Raw genomic sequence first — 20,710 nt, forward strand, 5'->3', positions numbered from 1 at the left:
TTTATTAGTATAGATAACTTTTATAGATTGATTTGATTTCAGAGAGGGAGAGAGAAACATCAATGATATGAGAGAATCATTGATTGGCTGCCTCCTGGGATCAAACCTGCAACCTGGGCATGTGCCCTTGACCAGAATCAAACCCGGGACCCATTAGTCTGCAGGCTGATGCTCTATCCACTGAGCAAGACCAGCTAGGGCTGAGCTTACTCTTTATTGCTCAAATTCAAGTGCTTGTCCAGAAAGTTTTTGTTTCCAGACTCAGATTTTATAATCAGATTAATTTTGGGCGATTAATAAAATTGTTTCTCTCTTTCCATGTGACTTCAAAGTAGGTGGCAGTGTGATTATAAGCGTGGTTTCTGGGCAAAATCAGATGAGTTCCATCTCTTTTCAAGTGCCACTTGTTGAATATAAAATCATGACTGAGGAAGTACTTTAGAGTTAATGTACAAATACAAGGTATTATTTTTTAACTAGAGTCCCGGTGCACGAAAATCGAGCACCAGTGGGGTCCTTCAGCTTGGCCTGCCCCCTCTCGCAATCCGGGACCCCTCGGGGGATGTTGGACTGCCGGTTTAGGTCTGACATCTGAAGGATCTAGCAGTGGGCGAAGCTGCAGGCGGCTGGGGAGGACCCGGAGCTGGAGCCCGGTGCCACGGTGTTCCCATTCATCCCAGCCCCGCTGCACCTGCTGCCACTGCTCGGTAGCTCTGTTGCAGAGGCGGGAGAGGCTCCTGCTGCACTTGCCAGCTGTGAGCCCGGCTTCTGGCTGACCAATGCTCCCGCTGTGGGAGCACACTGACCACCAGGGGACAGCTCCCACATGGAGCATCTGGTTTCATCGTCAGGGATAGTGACCCTGGTGGTCAGTGTTTATCATAGTGACCAATCATACGGTCACTTAGGCTTTTATATATATAGACTAGAGGCCCGGTGCACGAATTCATGCATGGGTGGGGTCCGGCCAGCTCACCCCAACCAGGACTAATCGACCAGGACTAATCGGGCCGAGTCAGCCAGGAGGGGCCTGCGGCGATTGGCGGGCCAGCCCCACCCCCTGGTTGAACTCCTGGTCGAGGGGACAATTTGCATATTAGCCTTTTATTATATAGGATTGTTGCTGAACTAAATAGGCTTATAGTTCACCTGTGCTTGGCGGGAACAAGAGTGAACCACTCAATCCAGGGACTCTGCTACCTCTTAGTTCTGGAGTGTAAAAAACAAAGGCTAGAGCAAATACAGAAATATAGGTGGCGGTGGGGGAATGAATGTATAAATAACAGCACTTATATGCCAGGTGCTTTTGATTCTATTTTGTTTAATTTCTAGAACAACCTTGTGAGGTAGGCAATACTATCCCCATTTTATAGATGGTGAAATTTAGGTTCCAATGGATTAAATAACTCGCCAGAGATCACAAAGTGAACGATTGCTAAGAATTGGTCAAATGCTAAAACCTGTGTTCCTACCATGCCACACTGGCTAGGTATCATCTAGCCCCACGTGATCCACGGACCACTATCCCAGGCTGGTAAGAGGAGAGAGGGAGAGTTGTAAATAGCAGCAAGCATCCTAAAGGTGACGCAGTGACAAGTCCATGAATTGGTGTCCAAAGGAAGGTAGTGAAGCATCCCAGAGAACCACGTCGCCTCACTTCCAGTGCAGGTCTAGCCTTTCTGGTCTCATCGTCAGGGCTAGTGACTGCTCCAAGTCCTCATCACAGAGTCTGCCTTCTCTCAGATACAGGGATCTGTGGAATGCAGAAATATTAAAAAACCAAGTCAGTGTAAAACCACATCACTGAGGTACTGTCATGTTCCTCCTGAATAGGAAAAATAATGAAAAAGCTTGATGTTGCTGTAGGAGAAGCCTGGCAGTCTCATAGCACTGTAAGAAAATCATGTTATCAGAGCTGCAATAACTTCATTTTACCAAAAGGGAAACTGCGATGCAGAAAAGTAAGTTAGCCCCGGCTGGTGTGGCCCGTACCGGAATGTCACAGGTTCGATTCCCGGTCAGAGCACATACCTGGGTTGCAGTTTGGGTCCCTGTCGGAGCATATACAGGAGGCAACCAATTGATGTTTCTGTCACACCGATGTTTCTCTCTTCCTCTCTTTCTAGAAATCAATAAAAACATATCTTTGGGTGAGGAATAAAAAGAGTCTGGCCAGTGTGGTTGAGCATAGACCTATGAACCCGGAGGTCACACTTTAATTCCAGTTAGGGCACATGCCCAGGTTTCGGGCTCGATCCCCAGTGTGGGGCATGCAGGAAGTAGCTGATCAATGATTCTCTCTCATCATTGATGTTTCTATCTCCCTCTCCCTTCCTCTCTGAAATCAACAAAAATAAGAGAGAAAAAGAAGAAAGGTAAATTATCTGGGGTCATACAGAGCCGGGACCAGAGCCCAGGTTTTTTAACTTCTGCTATGCCACGAAAATCAGTAGTGTTGTGTAGAACTGCTGCGCATGTCTGAAGCAGTTTGGGGTTGGTCAAAGAGTGGGTGTTCTACCCACGCCGTCTCAATCCCCCCGCCCCCCCAGTTCCCACCTCCAGCCCAGGCTGCAGAATTCTATGGTGCTCAGGAAATGGACTAGCACAGAGGAAAGGACTTAGACGCCAGTTAGGCCAGGGCTCATTCGCATCTCCGCTCCTACATTTCCTGAATAACCTTGGACTCATTTTACTTCTCAGGCCTCCAGCCTTTTCGTCTGTAAAAGGGGATGATAATTCTATTAGATAACATACAAGTGATTTTAACCTATAAAACTATTCAAATACCTGTTTTTACTACCACTGTTATTATTCAGTGAGGAAACTGAAGCTCAGAAAAGTGAGGCCTCACAGCTCATTAGTGGTGGAACCAGAACTTGACTCCGAAACTGTTGACCCAATTCAGTTAGTTATATTCAAGAACCTCTGAGAGGCGACCTAGGGAGCCTTGAGGGGAGAGAGAAGCCAGGCTAAAGTTCGGATTTGGGTTTGAGGTAGTGGAAGGAAGAATGGCTGAGTGGAGCTCACCATAGACCGTTCGGGTCCCTGTTTAATCCCCATCATTACAGAGTGGCCTTCAGGCAGATTATGAAGATAACACATACAGCCAAGACGGGGTGTGATGAAAAGAATACCCAGTTCAAAGTTGGGGCCAGTCTTGCTTTTGTCCTCTTACGATATGACTTTCAGTGAGTCACTTCACCTCTGGCTTTCATTTCCTAACCGGTAATGGGGATAAAAATCCTGCCCCAGCTACCTCCATCTGTGGTTTTGAGATTCCCATGGACATGGGAAGCCAGTTTGTGGGAGCAGGGCTAGCAGGTGGCCCAGGATTAAAACTGGCAGGTGATGTGGCCAAGTTTCTCCTCATCTACCCAGGAGTGACCCACCCATGACTGCCCCAAGTCCACTTCTTGTCACCTAGTGCCATCACCTGCTTGTATAGCTGGCTGCCCACCCACACCTCACAATTCCAACCCTTCTGCACATAAACATGTGGGCTCGGACTCCAACACATATGTCCTCACAACAGAGCTTCCCAACAGGCATGCCGCCACAGGAAGCAGTCCTGTAGCTTTCCATTGGCTGGCTGCACCCCTGTCAGGAGCAGGAATATTGTGAGCAGCCTTACCTGTCACCCCTATGTGACATCATAATTTTTCATGTTCTGTGACTTTAAAAAATATTGGGTACATAGAATTCGCACATGGAATTCACAATTTACCTGAGTAAATACCCATACTTATTAACTAATGTGCACATGCATAAACACATGCGCATACATCAGGTATGCACTCACAGGTCACTTTTCCCTCTGTCTCTATCACAGGCACTCCATTACTCACCAATTCTGGGTCAGAAGGAGAGTAAGGCAGGCCTGGCCTTGGACCTTCCTGGGTGATGTTCCCAGAACCCTGAAGTGAGTGAAGGTGGCTCTGTCTGAGACACCCTCCCACTGGGTTGCACCACTGCTCCCCATGCTCCCCTGGAATGTCCCTCAGTGGACCCTGTCACCCACTAGCATGGCTACCGTTACCTTCCCTAGAGTCCGAGGCTTAGATGGCCTGTCCCGTTATCTCCTGGTAGGTCCTCGTCACCTCCTGGGCTTTCATGGTAAGGTGAGTGAGGATGTGATGAAGGCTGGAGAAGTGCAGGTGGAACTGGGCTTGTAGGTCCAGCTGCCCCAAGACCTCCTCGCCCTCTTCCGTCTCTGCAGCTTCATTCTCAGCCGCATTGGCTCCACCACCTGCCATCTTGACCTGTCCCTCCTTCTGGGGCAGCAGCCCATGTTCCACATCCACGCGGATGGCCTTGAGCATGGTGAAGTAGTTGTAGAGACTGGGGGCTCCAGCCTGGGCCTCACACCCGTGTGCACTGGGCTGCATGTCCCGCAGAAGGCTGGGGAACATCACCACCTGCTCCATGTTCTGCACCACGGCCGAGTACCGGTCCATGACGGTCAGCAGGCAGTTCTTGGGGTAGCGCGTGGTGAACTCCTGCATGGTCGCTTCCTCTGGCACCCTGAGTCCGGCAGACTGCCCGGCACTGTTTCCACGCTGTTATTGTTAACGTCGGGGTGTGATGACAGTTTGACAGGATGCCAAGGCCCACCTGGTGGGTCAAAAACACAGCCCAGTTTTAAGCTAATCCCAGTGCTTGGGCCCCAATGTCTCTATTAGGCGATCTATCTGCCCAGGGACTGGCCTGCCAGCCTTTTGCATGTCGTTTCAGCACTCCTGACCGCCTGGGCAGGAGCCTGGCTCCTCCTCCGTCAGCTCATAGGGCCAGTTACAGGGAAGCTTTGCTCTTTGGCAACTAGTGCGCTTGACCTCAGGGCAGTCATTAATTCCTTCAGGTCACCTGAGACCAAGCTGCCTCTTGCTGCCTACTTAGAGCAGCCTCGTAAGGCGCAGCTCCCTTCTTCAACCTGGGGTGCCTCGGCTGTGGCATGAACGAGGGGGGTCATGACAAGAAAGCGCTGGGGGGCGGGGGAGGGGCAAAGAGCCCTGAAAGAGGAAACAGAAGCCCAGCCCTGCAGTTTCCTTGTGTGTTTTGTTTTTTCTTTATTCAACACACTTATTCAGCACCTACTCTGCATCCATTTCTGCACTAAACTCTTTCACAAGTTATCTCATTTAATCTTCACCACAACCCTATGATGAATACTTAATCTCCCTGTTTAACAGTAAGAAAGCTGAGGTGTAGATTGCTGAAGAAACTCACCCATGGTCCTATTGGAGCTGGGATTCCAGCCCAGGACCGCCTCTCTCCCACCTCCGGTCAGTGCCCTAGACCACGTGAGGTTGAACGAGTTACATGAGGTCACTGGGTCTGTATCTTTATCTGTAAATTCAGGGTATTGTTGTGAGGACTGAATAAAACGAAGCTAAAGAAAATGCTTTGTAAGCCACAAAGCACAGTCCCAAATGTATCATCTGAGCAGATTCTAGATTCATGCTCAGGTCCCTCCCAACTCTAACCTGTAGTTCTACAAGTTACAATGCTTCCTCTTTACTACTGTCCTAGTCCTTTGGCCAAAGTCTGGGAAGATAATAATTCTTTTCACAGCCACATGATCACAATTACCAAACTGCATTTGTTATCCTTACTTAGGAGAGAACTAGGGAAGCGAGGCCCAGAGGGAGGCTCAAAGTTGCACTGCAAGCTCGCGTCAGAGTCAGAATTCTGGTTCAGCCACCTGCTCACAACACCGCCTCAGGTGGAAAGATCTCTAGGTTCCTTCTGCCCAGCAGGGGAGGAGAGAAGAGGAGAGCACAGGGAGGGGAACTTGTCTCACCTAAGCGACTCTTTTTTTAAAAAAATATTTTTTTATTGATTTCAGACAGGAAGGGAGAGGGAGAGAGAGATAGAAACATCTATGAGAGAGAATCATTGATCGGCTGCCTCCTGCATGCCCCACACTGGGGACCAAGCCCACAACCCAAGCATGTGCTCTTGACCAGTCCACAGGCGGATGCTCTATCCACTGAGCCAAACCAGCCTAAGCGACTCTTACTCTCACCCCATGGCAGGAGCCCCTCTGCATCCCTGGGATTGACAGTTACCCACTCCCCTACTTCCTTCCACTCCCAAGGCCTGAGCGCCGAGAAAGTTCATCTTTATGTTGGACTGAACTCTACCTCCCTTTAGTCCTTCCCCATTAAGTTATAATATCCACCCCAGCCCCAAATCACTGGTCTTAACTCTGTTTCGCACCACAGAGTAGTGTGAAAAACCATTTCCCAGCCTCTAACTCACTCAATGCCCACAACATGAGGCAGAAAAACAACAGTATATCCCTTTTCAGATAAGGAAACGGAGACTCAGAAAAGGGGAGGTAGTGGCGAGAGAGGGCGGCTCAGCCCAGCCCTCTGGGCCTCAGAGGAGAGCAGTTGCCCCGCTCGCCAAGCGGCCTTTGTGGGCTGTCTGTGTACACAGCTGCAGGTGACCTGGGTTCATCCTGCATTGGACAGTTGGCCTTGCCTCCTCAGAACAGAGAGGGCAGCCAAGTCCAGGCCCCTGCGGTGAAGGGCAAAGCTTCCACTTTAACCCTTGCTGTACTGCAGGTTATGGAGTGGAACAGAGTACGGCCAGTCCTTCCTCCCTCTGGCTGTGTGGCCCTGGGCTAGTCCTGCTCCTCTCTGAACCTCAGCTTCCTCCTACGTCCTAATAACAATCAGAGCAAGCATCGATCCCGGGCTTGCTATTCTAAGCAAAGTACTTGGAACAGAACTCAGTCCTCCCAATAATCATATGTATAGTATCTGAATTAGAGTCTTAAAATCTGATTTAAAAATAACTAACATTCATTTTTTTCAATGGTTCTTTGGGAAAGCAATACTTGAATCTTTTAATGATTTCACTCATACTAAGACTAGTTAGAATATTCTGACTTTCTCATTAAATATTACCTGTTATATTTATGTAAAGTAAGCCTGGCTTTTGCTATTAAACAAAAATTTGGAAAAAGTCCTAAATAATAAAAGGCTAATATGCAAATTGTCCCCCCCACTGGGAGTTCGACCTGAAGTTCAACTGGGAGTTCGATCAGGAGGCGGGACTGGCTGGCCAACCATCCTCAACCCCTCCCCCTAGCTGGCCTCTACAGGTACACCAATTTGTGCACCAAGCCTCTAGTTAATTATAATATCTTTAAGTCTACATTTATAAATCTAATAATACTTATCTATACTTGAATGATATAGTTATGAAAAATGGAGACATTTTTGGTTTTGAAAAAAGGTAAATAATTTGGAAAACCTTCCAAGAAAGATTTTCTATGTTTGTGATTTGACTGACACTTAAAATTAGGTTTTTGTTTTTAGTAGATTAAATCAGCAATACAAACTGCTTATTTTCTTTCAGTCTTAAAAAATGTCAAGTTTGTTAACATAAATTACATGTTTATTTTTCAAATAAAACAAATCCAAATACAAAATAATAATAATAATAATAATAATAATAATAATATGTAAATGAGGCTCTCCATTTACAGAGGAGGAAATTGAGGCCTCAGAGCACACACTATTAGTTTAAGGCAGGGGTCCTCAAACTACGGCCCGCCGGCCACATGCAAATACAAATATTGTATTTGTTCCCGTTTTGTTTTTTTACTTCAAAATAAGATATGTGCAGTGTGCATAGGAATTTGTTCATAGGTTTTTTTTAAACTATAGTCTGGCCCTCCAACGGTCTGAGGGACAGTGAACTGGCTCCCTGTTTAAAAAATTTGAGGACCCCTGATTTAAGGCAAGGAGGAGCTGGGATGAGTAATTATTTCTACCCATGGATCGTTATGAGGTTTGGAGATGATGGTTGTGAAATTTATGGTTTTATTGCGAGGCCTCAAAAAATATGCACTGCCTCCCGCCTCTTCCCCTTTCCTACACTCAGCTTCCCAATTCCTCATTCACTCCTCCATCCTACGACTCGTTGCACACATTTCGGTTCAGCTCATATCTGTCCTGGTGCCCAGAACTGCAAATACTGAGCTCCAGTGTCCACGGCTGTAAAGTAAAATGTTTGCAGATCTCTGAAGGGAAGGCCCTTCCAGCCCTGGTTGGGCAACTCCTTCTGAATCCACGTGCAGTTCCCTAAGAGCATTGCCCTGCCTTGGTGCTGGCGCTTATAACCCAGTCCCAGCCCCATCGGCACCAACTCAGAACTGGAAAACATGATGTCCCAGTTTCGTGCACAGGGCTGGAAGAGCTGACTCTTTCACCCTGTGACCGAGAGCCACCCGGGCCCTTATGGGCCACCCCTGCCTCATCTATTCAACAAGGGGACTGAGCTTTGTTAGGGCCTCTCCAGCTCAGACTTTGGGGAACTCCACCTGTGCAGTTCCTGTGCCTGGTGGCACCCAGCTCCTGTGCTTGCATGCTAAAGCCAGTCTATTCCCAGACTTGTTGCTGGACCTGGCCCAGAAGGATGGAGTGAGTAAACGGGTGTGTTAGTGAAAAAGGGAGAGTGTGAACAAACTGATAATTGGGGGATAAATGAGTTGTGTGAGCGAATCAGTGCAGAACTCTCCAGTTGCCCTGGGAAGGAGGGAGAGGCCAGGGTCGCCCAGCACCGCCCAGAACAGCAGGCTACAGACAGAGACTGCCCCCAGGTCTACTTGGCAGACGGGAGGCCCTGGATAAAATTCTGCTGAATCAGCAGCTGCCAGCCATCTTGGATTAGAAGACAGAGAGCAGGGATCTAAGGGGAGAGGCTGGACTCAGACAAGTCCTGGGAGTGGAGAGAGGGGGAAGGCAGAAAAGGGAGTGGGGGCTTCTCAGGGGCTGCCGTGGTGCAGGACCCAGTGGACTCAGGTGTCCCTGCTCTCAAGCTGCCCCATCCCAGGGTTGGGAGGTCATCTGGTCCACCTGGGCACTGCAGGTGGGGAATCCTGGCAATGGAAGGGAGGGAATTAGCAGAAGCTGGGCTAGACCTCAAGCTCACTCAGTACCCCCAGTGTTCTCTCCTGCCCTCAGGTGGGGGAAACTGAGGCTGGGTGAGGCATTTTACTGGGATGGCCTCCACAGAGCTGCCAGTGGCCTCATCCTCAGGGCATCTGCATGGCCCACGTTGGACAAACGGAACTGATTTCAGATGGACTGGAGTCAAGGCCCCAAGGGCCTGGCCAGGAACACCATGTGAATGTGGTGCAAGGGTTAGGATGATTATGTCCTGCCCCAGGGCTGCCCGTCTCCAAGCAACCCGGCTGGGCGAGGACCCAGGCAGCTACAGAAGGGACTCAGACAAAGGTTGCAGCAAGTTTTCTAGTTTTAAAAATGAAATTTAGCCCCAGCCAGTTTGGCTCAGTGGATAGAGCACCGGCCTGCAGACTGAAGGGTCCTGGGTTCAATTCTGGCCAAGGGCACATACCTCAATTGCATGCTTATCCCCGGCCCTGGTTGGGGAGTGTGCGGGAGACAGCCAATCCATGTGTATCTCTCACATCGATGTTTCTCTCTCTGCCACCCTCTCTAAAAAGCAATGGAAAAATATCCTTGGGTGAAGATTTTTTTAAAAAAAGAATTTTATACACACATATCACCTGATATCGATGGGCCTCAGGCTGTTTTTCTTCCCATTGTCACTCTAGTCCGGTCCTATTGGGAACACATGGGCTCAAGGGTCAGGAGCTGCTCCACCTCCTCCCTCCAGTCACTGAGCCCTGGTGGGCCAGAAGGAAGCCCAGAGAAAACAGGACATGGTCCCTGCCATCCAGAACCTGACTCCCTCTGTCACCCAGGGGACCTCATGGATTGAGGGACTACTGTGTGTCTGCACTGTGCTGGGCCTGGGGCTATAACAGGTCATGAGGCAGACAAGGCACCCCAGTCAGGCAATTTATATCTGGTGGGAAGAGCTACAAAAAGCACATATGCAGATGAATACAATAATATCACCTTGTGACATGTACTAGGAAGAAAATAAAGTGAAATAACGTGTTAGAGCCTTGTGGTCTGCAGACGGGCCGCAGCGAATCACCAGGGGGCTCATCAGAAATGCAGGTTCTCAGGCCCTGCCCAGGACTTTCAGATCAGAAACTGCATTCAACCAGATCCCCAGGGAATGCTGATGGCCAGGGAGTCAGGAATTCACTCCAAACCAGTGATTATTATCCCAGGGAAGAATAAATATTTGTGTTGAGACCTGAATGTTCTCAGCTCCTAGAACAGGGGTCCTCAAACTTTTTAAACAGGGGGCCAGTTCACTGTCCCTCAGATCGTTGGAGGGCCGGACTATAGTTTAAAAAAAAACAAACTATGAACAAATTTCTATGCACACTGCACATATCTTATTTTGAATTAAAAGAACAAAACGGGAACAAATACAATATTTGTATTTGCATGTGGCCTGCGGGCCGTAGTTTGAGGACCCCTGTCCTAGAAGATCTGTCTTCCGGGCAGTGGGAACAACCAGTGCTACTGAACATAAAATATTCTCCTTAAAGGCACACCTAGCTCACCTGGTGACCTAGCAAGTCACTCTGCCTCTCCAGGCCTCAGTGATCCTGGAATATTGAGGAGTTGGACTAAATGGAAGCTCTTTCAAGGTTTAAAGAGAAAAGGAAAGGAAAGGACAGGAAAGGACAAGAAAGGAAAGGAAAGGAAAGGAAAGAGAGGAGAAGAGAAGAGAAGAGAAGAGAAGAGAAGAGAAGAGAAGAGAAGAAAAGAAAAGAAAAGAAAAGAAAAGAAAAGAAAAGAAAAGAAAAGAGAAAAGGAAAAGAAAAGAGAAAAAAAGGAAAAGAAAAGGTAAGAAAAAAAAAGGAAAGCAAAGAAAAAGAAAATCACCTGAATGGAGAATTTGGGGGATCAAAAGTTAAATGACTGCCCTAGCCAGTTTGGCTCTGTGGTTAGAGCGTCAGCCCATGGATTGAAGGATCACGGCTTGATTCAGGTCAGGGGCAACCTACCTGGGTTGCAGGCTCCCTCGACTCCCCCCCACTCCTCCCTCACCCTCTCAACCTTGACCCCTGGCATGTGGGAGGCAACAAATCAATGTGTCTCTCTCACATTGATGTTTCCCTCTGTCTTTCCCCCACCCTTCCACTCTAAAAATCAATGGGGGAAGATATCCTCTGGTGAGGATTAACAACAAAAAGGAGTCAAGTGACCAGCTAAGAAAGCTGTTTTCGGGAGTGTCAGGCCCCCTCTCCGGAGTCCTCAGGTCACCCCAGGAGGACCAGGCTTTTTCTGTGACTCAGGAATATGGGTATCTCTGCTGTTCTGAGAATCCACTGCAAATTCTGCTGATACAAAGACTGTGGATAGAGGACGGGAGGAGACGCTGGAAACTGGCAAGTCTTGGGTCCAGCCACTCCTCCCTGTCCCACCCCCTCCCCAAGTTCTGGGAACACTCAATGCCTCTTCCAGCTGATGCAACAAGCTCCCAGGGCAGCCTCAGGGCTCTGGGCTGGCAGAATTGTAGAGAGAGGGATCCACATGTCAACAAAGAGCCCCGCAGTCAGTCAGGAAGGTCTGGGTTATTGGAGCTGTGTATACTCTAGAGCAGCGGTTCTCAACCTGTGGGTCGCGACCCCTTTGGCGGTCGAACGACCCTTTCACAGGGGTCGCCAAAGACCATCCTGCATATCAGATATTTACATTACGATTCATAACACTAGCAACATTACAGTTATGAAATAGCAACGAAAATAATTTTATGGTTGGGGGTCACAACATGAGGAACTGTATTTAAAGGGCCAGAAGGTTGAGAACCACTGCTCTAGAAATCCTGAACTCAGCCTCTACTTTATGGACGAGGAAACTTGAGCGTCCAACTTATATGTCCAATCATGTTTTGTTCACGGCCCTGGACGGACTTCACCTTCCATATATATCACTATAAGGCTATGATACTTTAAAATTCTGTACAAGACTAGTCACTCATACAGATAACATGTCTGTCTCTCCTCTACCTGGGAGCCCCAGAGGGTAACAGACAGGACAAACTCTACCCTGTGGCCCCGGAACCCCAGCAACTCAGGAAAGTTTCCCTAGATGGTTGATTGAAAGGATGAATACATGGAAATTGTGGGAATTTTGTCCACCTTTGGTGTGCTCCCCAGATACGTTTTCACTCCTTCCTTCATTTTTTTTTTTTCCTCTCGACAAAGTTTTACAGAGCTCCTTACAGAGGAAACCTGGCCACAGGGAGGGGAGGGGTGGGGTGGGAGGCTGCCAAAGCCAGGCCCAGGACTCCAGAGAACTCAACCATGACTGGTCTTGGCTCAGCTACCTCCTTCTGGGGCGATCCATGAGTCACCTGGGGATGGGGTGGGGGGTGTCTTACTCTGCACAAAAGGCTGGCCTCCAGGCTTGGACCTAGGCCAGGGTCCAGGAAGTGTCTGAGCGTCCTCTCCCTACTCTGAATGAGTGTTTGGTGATGGCTTGGTTGGGGAAGGAGGCCATGAGCTCACACACAAAACTTAGCCTATGAACACCCTTCTTTCAGGCCTTCTCAGGCCTTCCAGCCCTCAGGTGACACCCAGCCATCTTTGGGGTTTCCTTTCCTTTCCAGCTAGGGTTCACAGTGACTCCTTCTCTGGCTTCTCCATCGATTCCTCCATACACAATCAATCTTCCTTTGGTATAAGCAGGAACCACCCCTCCCTGGCTCAAATACCTTCAATAGTTCCTGCATCAGCGTCCTATAGTTCTGTGACAAAGTACCACAAATTTAGTGGCTTAAAGCAACACAAATGTAACCAGCCAGAGTGGCTCAGTTGGTTGAGTGTCATCCTGTGTACCCTAGGGCAGTGGTTCTCAACCTTCCTAATGCTGCGACCCTTTAATACAGTTCCTCATGTTGTGGTGACCCCCAACCATAAAATTATTTTCGTTGCTACTTCATAACTGTAATGTTGCTACTGTTATGAATCGTAATGTAAATATCTGATATGCAGGATATATATTTTCAAAGCATAGTGATTAATCACAAAAACAATATGTAATTATATATGTGTTTTCCGATGGTCTTAGGCGACCCCTGTGAAAGGGTCGTTCGACCCCCAAAGGGGTCGCGACCCACAGGCTGAGGACCGCTGTTCTAGAGGTTGCCAGCATTCCTTGGTCTGAGGTCCCTTCCTCCATCTTCAAAGCCAGCAACACCTATTCATGTTGCCATCTGTCTGGCTCTCCTTCCAGTTACAAGGGCTTTTGTCATTACATTAGGCCTGACTGGATAATCCAGGATAAGCGCAAGGTCAGCTGATTAGCAATTTTACTGCCACCTGCATCCTAATCCCCCTTTGCCAAGTCACCTAACATTCACAGGAGCCAGGGATTTGGACATTGATGTCTTTGGGAGCCATTATTATTGTACCCATCACACTCCTCATCCCTTTCGATTTGTTTTTACATGCCACGACACATCTTTACATGAAATTTTACACAGAAGCTCAATGGAAAAGAAACTGATTTGGCTGAAGCAGGATGAGGGGGACTATAGCTGACCATCTTTCATTAGCCCTAGGGTTACCTCCAAGAGAACCCAGAACTCCACAGAGCACAACTGGAAAACCCCCAGCCACGATATAGTCCGAAGTCTTACCTGGCATTCAAAGCGTCAACTAGCCTTTCTGGCTTTCTTCTCTGCCAGCAGGACAACAACCTGAGCCCCACCTCTGGGCCAGGCTCTGAGCTGGGCAGGAGGGACACCCGATTCACAGTCCCTGCCCCCAGGAAGCTTAGAGCCTGAGGGGGGAGGAGAACAGACAATAAGCAAGCCACTTCAGCCCAGCTGGGTGACTATCCCAGGAGCACCCGGCACAGAGAAGAGAGGTGCTTGGGGAAGCTTCCTGGAAGAGTAACAGCGTTGTGGAGTTATCAAGACAGAGAAAAGTGAGGATAATCTTAAGTGCAGGATGGTAAGGGGGAAATGTGGTTTTCTCTCTCTCGCTCTCTTTGATATATTCACTATACACACAGTACATGCACTACATATGTATATATGTAAATATTATATAATACTAGTGCATATTATATATCAAAGTATAGATAGCACATATATTCTTTATAGTATAGGTAATAAAGGATATACCTATTATAATTTTTCTGATTTCATGCGTCTATATATTATTTATGAATGCATACATATACAGTAAATAAAAACTTAACATGGGAATGAAAACATGCATTTAAGGAGCCATCTCTGGGGAGGGGGCGGGTAAAAGGGAGTAGACTTTACATTTAAGTCTTATTTATCAAGCTCAGTGATGGGTACATGGATATTTATATATTCATTCTGTAACATTTTTGTATACATTACGTACTTATAAAAAATAAAGAAAAGTGGGAAATATTTTCCGGGTAGAGGTATCAGCTTGAGCAAAAGCTGAGACACAAAATACCCAGAATACTGACGACTCCTCAACTTGCCTGCACTGTCCCAAATTCCACAGTAACTTTTCCAACCTCACCCCTCCCCCCGCTTCCTGCCTCCCCGCTTTTGCCCCGCCTTACGCCCCGCAGCTGACCATTCTGACCAGATCAGCCCCTCCTCCCGCGTCGGATAGGCTCTCATCCCACTTGCAAGTGTAACCACTCCCAGGCTGGTTCAATTCACGAGGGCATGCACTTCTCGCCGCAAAGACTCCGGCTCAGCCGGACCAGCCCCAGAACTGGGCGCCGAGGCGGGCGCCGACTGCTGCAGCTCCGGCCAGCAGGGGGCGCTGCCGGGCCGGCCAGGACCTGGGCTCCGCCCGCGCCCCCGCCGCTGCTCAGCAACGCGGTCCCTGCGCTCCCGCCCGCGCGCGGAGGCCAGTCGCCCGTGGAAACACATGAGTCTCCAGGCGGTACTTGTCCGCCCTGTTTTAATAGAGAGGGGTTGGCGGTGGGAGGAGAGTGGGAGGAAATCCTCCCTTCCTTCGAGGGGAGGCGTCCTGAACGGTTTGAGCTGTTTATCACGGTGAAAGCACGCGGCCGGGCCCTTTGCTTCCGTCCGCTGCCCTGTGCACAGATTCCGCGGGCTCGCTCTGTCTCTACTGTTCCTGGATGAAGTCTCGGCAGCTCCCCCGGCTTCTCTGAGAGTCTCCCGTTTATTGCCAGATAATTTCAAATCGCGAATAAGCTACGCGCAGGCCAGTGTCAGAGTAAAACTACCCCCATCCACACCCGTTAGCCCTCCACCCGCTGAGGCCTTTTCTGGCGAGGACACCTGCTGGCTGGCGATGGGCTGGGGGAACTGGGCAGCTTCTCTCCAATCTCGCCTCGCTCTTCTGCTCCTCGGCCCCTCCCGGGCTGCCCCTGGCTCTCCAGGGCTGGGTGGGTGGAGAAGTCTAACTATACCAGAGGCCTCTGGGCGTGACAGGTTCCAAACACTGACACTTTCTACGAGGAGCACTTTGATGGGCTCCTGGGAGACCCCACCACCCACCATTCTCCTGCAGGACCCCTAAAACGGGGGCGGGTTGCCTCCTCCTTCAGGCTGCTGATAGCCCCACAGCTTCTGCATCCCTCCCCACACTGCCGGCCTCCTTCTGCTGGAGTCCCCTCACACCTTAAAGCCCTCTTCCTCGGGGTCTTTTTCAAGAAAGGCCTCCATTCTGTTCCTTTCTGCAGGGTCTAGATGTGCCCTACAGGACACACACACACACACACACACACACACACACACACACCTCTGCAATGCAGCCCCCTGCCTAGGAGCCCAGCACTTGCTAGCTCTCACCGGATTGCAGATCACAGAGCCTCCTCCTCCCAAGACTTCCCAAACTGTTCTAAAGCCTCTCTCTCCCGGGTTTGAGGTGAGGAAGGAGAAGTTCCTTCCCTCCTGGGTGGGGTGTGGGTTGGAGGACCCCCGGTGAGTGCACTAACAGCTCTCTCCAAAGAGATTATCCTCCCAAGTTCCTGGGGGATTTTGGCTTTCTCTGTGATGGGCAGGAGGTAGGTCTTAGCTCTGCGCTCCCTCTCAGGTGCTCCTACAAAGGTCATCCAGTCTCTCAGCGGCTCTGGCTGGCATTGTTTCTCGCTGTGAGGCCTCAGCTGAAATTCTGAGGTGGCTGGAAAAGTCTTTGTTTATATCTTACTAGTGGCCCAGTGCATGGATTTGTGCACATGGTCAGGAAATTAATTAAAAGAAATATTTTAATACCGCTATTCACCTTTTCTCTATAATAAAAGTGCCAACCAAATTCACGAGCGGCAATGACAGATTGAAACACACACGTACAATTGGCGCCAGCGAGAGCTTTGTATGTATTGCGCATGCAGGAGTCAACTTAGCATTTTATAGAAAGAGAATAAACTTGCTTAATTAGACCTGCTTTCTGATGTAGCTAACCTTTTCCCAGCCCAGTTAAGCACCCCAACTTCTCTTTCAGGTAATGTCAGCAACACAGCAGTAAATATCAATACAAAGCAGATTATTATTATAGATAACGCAGGGAGAACAAAGGGTGAAATATTTAACTGCAGCAGTGTTTGACTATATTCTGCACAGTGAGAAAACCTGAAGTCATTTTCAAGGTCCACCATCTCATTTCTTTTCAGTCGGGTCAAGTTTCTAAACTTTCTAAATCTCTGTTTTCCGGCTAATGAAAAGAAAATAGGATTCCACCGAGTCTCCTATCTACCTACTCCAGGACTTCTGTGAGGATCAAATGAGATGAGGCACGGGAAAACGCTTCACAAACATTTGGTTAAAGTGTGAAATGTTTGCATCTGGCTATAAAGCAAGTCATGTTCATGGGCTGAAGAAACTCCAAGGAGGCTAGTCATCACTGGGGAAAGAGGAAGCCGGGCATTGCTATGTGACATCATTACCCGGCGCCCACTGCGACCCTTTCATGCTAGGCTGGGCTGTGGGCTGCATTTTGCGCCATGGGGTCTTGGCAGCAGTCGGCTGCGATTTGGTGGGGTGTTACTCTGGAGTGATGGTGGGGCCTGTGTCCCACTTGAGGGAAGCCGCGTGTTGCTTTGTGGATGCCAGGTCCATGGTGCCAGTGCACATCATGGCAGCTCCTGCGTTGAGTGTCTGCCCCCTGGTGGCCAGTGCACATTAGAGTGACCGATCAGACGGTCGGACACTTAGTGTGTGTGTGTGTGTGTATCCTATCTAATAATAGACAAACATGGTAATTAACCGTAACTTCGCTACCCTTCCCATTGGCTAATCAGGGCGATATGCAAATTAACTGCCAGCTAAGATGGCAGCTAATTTGCATACTGTAGGCAGGGCGGGACAGGGCCATCCTGCCTGCCCCTCTGCCATCCGGGCCTGCTATTTGCCACCCGGGGTTCCAGGCGGCCAGTATGAAAACAGACCAGGGCTTGGCAGTAGGACAGCAGCGATCGGCCACTAGCCACGCTCACAAATGGCCCTCCCGCGGGGATCCCTGGCTGACTGGTGCTAATGCACTGATATGCCAAAACGCACACCCCAGCCGCTTTTGCTCTGCGCGAACTATGCAGCCGGGAGAGGGGAGGGGAGTGGGGCCGCTGGGAGCAGGGCGGAAACTTCCCGGGGTTTGCATCAGGCAGCTCATAGCAGAGTGCGAACTATCTGCTGGTAGCTGCTTGCTCATTCACTTACTCGCTCATTCATTCACTCATTCACTCGCTCATTATTCACTCATTCACTCACTCAGCAAACCCTCTCAGGTCCCTGGCACCAGGGCAGGCACTGCAATTGAAGCAGGATAAGACGGAGCTATGTCCTCAAGATGTTAGAAATTCAGTACGCAGCCAGAAGAGGGGCTCAGGTCCGCTGGGACCAGGGCAGGAACTTTCCCAGGGTGGGCTTCAGGGAGCTGGGAGTGGGGCAGGAGCTTCTGCCATGTTGTTATGGCAACGCAGCAGAAGTTCCTGCCCTGTAGCTGTTTGCTCATTCACTTACTCGCTCATTCACTCATTCACTCACTCACTCACTCACTCACTCACTCAGTAAACCCTCTCAGGTCCCTGGCACCAGGGCAGGCACTGAAGGTGAAGCAGGATAAGGTTAGTAATTCAGTAGGGCGAAGCAGGCACATGAACGAGGCAGTTGTATGCACAGATGCAGTGTACTGGGTTCGGTGAGAGCTGTAACTAACGCCGACTTTGTTCTCTTGATAAAATGGGGCCTCGGGAGCCAGGCCACCCCAAGCCTGTAAGCCTGTGCCTAGGCCAGGAGTGGCTGGGGTCCCGGAACATGACAGAGAGTGCAGGTCGGGCTGAGGGGTCTGGCCCCACCCCTCACCCTCACCCCCGAGTGCACAAATTTTTGTGCACCGGGCTACTAGTATATATATAAATTAGTTTCCAACCTTTGCCTGAGAGCAGTGTCTCTAACCTCAACCCAGAAGAGACCTCGCCAGAGGATCTACCCAAAACACAAATCTGACATCACTCCCCTGCCACTCCCCTGCGTGAGACTCTCCACTCTCCAGCCTCTCTGGTTGGCACACTGTAGTTCAGCACCTGGGACTCAACAGACTCTTCTGGAGCCTCCCACTGTCTCTCACACGTTTCCTCTCCCTCCACTGGAAGAATTCTAGCTTTGCTTTCCCACTTGGCCAACTCCTTCTGGACTTTGAAGACCAGAGTCAGAATGTCACTTCCTCCAGGAAGCCTGACCTGACGTCCTCTCCTCTGTGCCTCCACAGGCCTTAGTGTTCTGTTGTAATTACCTTGATCCGTATGTATCTACTCACTTGATTCTTGTTGGGGTCCTGCTGCAGCAGGTCCAGGGGTTCCCAAAGGTGTGGACCGAGTCAGCGAAGAAGGAATGACACAGAGGCAGCGTTCAGTTGATCAGCATAGCGAGGCTCTCTCTTTATTGTCCTGTTACACCTGTATTTAAACCATTTGATCCTATAAGCATGCCTCTATAATCACATCATGGTATGTTTTGGGTAACCTTCTACAGTTCCTTGTTTCATTTCCATAGTTTCTTATCTGACCTTTAACCAAAAATCCTGTCTCTATCTAGTTCTGTTGATTTTAATCTTGTCTAGGTTAATCTCTGTGTTCCATTATAAGGGCTATTCCAAGGTCGCTGCTCTACTGATAGGCTACAAGGAAGTGACTGAAGGAGATTATCCTATCCAGTAAAGGTTATGTCCTCCCAGCCTCGCTGCTTGCCTTCCCTGGGACTGCCCTGTGTTGGTGGATCTCCAGGGGTATAGGCTTTGGTGCTTTCCCTGGTGGGCAGACCCCTGGGGATGTGGGCCCAACAAGTCCCAAATTTATTGCCAACAGTCTTAGTCCAAGTTCTTCATAAGTAGTACATGGTATTTCTGTATCACTAGGGGGTTTCTCTGATTTATTCTCTTCCTTAGTCCTGTTAACTCCAGGGAAAAATCCTCACCTGGGAAAACAACCTTTCTCGGGGTGGTGGTCCTGTTTAAAACACATAGGGCTAAGACAGGGAGCAAACATATGTCATATACACCAGGTCCCTTGAAACATAAGCTGTGCAGATGTTTCTTCCCTGCAGTGACTGTGTCAAGCAGCAAGAGTGGACCGGCTTCCGGCAGAGTCTGAGGTCTTTGAGGACAAAGTATTTGCTTTGTTGAGTGTATTTAAAATTTTTATATGAAAAACACTAAAAAGAAAGTCAAAATCACCCATTATCCCACCACTTTTTTTTTTTTTTTAATATCACAGGAAGGCCGTAACTGGTTTGGCTCAGTGGATAGAGTTTCGGCCTGTGGACTGAAAGGTCCCAGGTTTGATTCTGGTCAAGGGCATGTACCTTGGTTGCAGGCACATCCCCAGAAGGGGGTGTGCAGGAGGCAACTGATCGATGTTACTCTCTCATCGATGCTTCCTGTCCCTGTCCCTCTTCCTTCCTCTCTGTAAAAAGTCAATAAAATATATTTTAAAAAAATATATCACAGGAAGGACAAGGAATCTTCCTGCCAATCCTACCTGCAGTGACAGCCACTTTTAAGAAGGTGGTGTGTTTTCCTGGCACGCACACACAATTTTATAATTCTTACCAGAGGCCTGGTGCACAACATTCGTGCACTTGGGGGTTTGGGGGGGGGGGTCCCTCATCCCAGCCTGCATCCTTTAGTAGTCCAGGAGCCCTTGGGGGATGTCCAACTGATGGCTTAGGCCCACTCCCCATAGGGACATCCTTAGTGCTGCCACTGAGGCAGAGGAGGCTCGCCAGCTGTCAGCCTGGCTTGTGGCTGAGCAGTGCTCCCCCTGTGGGAGCGCACTGACCACCAGGGGTCAGCTCCTGTGTTGAGCGTCTGCCCCCTGGTGGTCAGTGTGCGTCATAGCGACTGGTTGGTACGCTGTTTGATTGATTTGCATATTACCCTTTTTTAAAAAAATATTTTTTGTTGATTTCAGAGAGGAAGGAAGAGGGAGAGAAAGATAGAAACATCAATGATGAAAGAGAATCATTGATTGGTTGCCTCCTGCACACCCCCCAGTGGGGATCAAGCCCACAACCCGGGCATGTGCCCTTGACCAGAATCGAACCCAGGACCTCTCAGTCCACAGGCTGACACTCTATCCACTGAGCCAAACCAGCCAGGGCACATATTACCCTTTTATTATATAGCATCTTGGTCTGCAATTTTCATTTTCACTTAATAGGCTAACTTGGGCATCTTTTCATTTAATGCCTATGGTTCTTACTCATTCTTTTTGTAAAATCATGTGCATATATTTATATTTAGCATAAACTTGCCATTTTAACCATCTTAATTATACAAATTAGTATTATTAATTACATTTTAGTATTGTGCAAATATCACCACTATTTTTTTTTAAATATTTTT

At 49.0% G+C, this 20,710-nt stretch overlaps 1 protein-coding gene across 3 annotated transcripts; it reads right to left on the bottom strand.

Moving 5' to 3' along the window:
* THRSP (thyroid hormone responsive) lies at positions 1-14,619 on the bottom strand. Of its 3 annotated transcripts, XM_059708342.1 has the most exons (4): positions 14,471-14,615; positions 5,224-5,343; positions 4,037-4,611; positions 3-1,753 (listed from the first exon to the last, which is right to left on the bottom strand). In XM_059708342.1, exon 3 carries the CDS (start codon positions 4,500-4,502, stop codon positions 4,056-4,058), a length of 447 nt encoding a protein of 148 aa, XP_059564325.1. In that variant the 5' UTR covers positions 4,503-4,611; positions 5,224-5,343; positions 14,471-14,615; the 3' UTR covers positions 3-1,753; positions 4,037-4,055. The 3 variants fall into 3 exon arrangements, with proteins under 3 accessions (XP_059564327.1, XP_059564325.1, XP_059564326.1); XM_059708343.1 differs by lacking the exon at positions 5,224-5,343 and having other exon boundaries at positions 14,471-14,619; XM_059708344.1 differs by lacking the exons at positions 5,224-5,343; positions 14,471-14,615 and having other exon boundaries at positions 1-1,753; positions 4,019-4,746.
* Positions 14,620-20,710: the final 6,091 nt, after the last annotated feature.

Source organism: Myotis daubentonii, chromosome 9 (assembly GCF_963259705.1).
Source record: "Myotis daubentonii chromosome 9, mMyoDau2.1, whole genome shotgun sequence".
NCBI lineage: Eukaryota > Metazoa > Chordata > Mammalia > Chiroptera > Vespertilionidae > Myotis > Myotis daubentonii.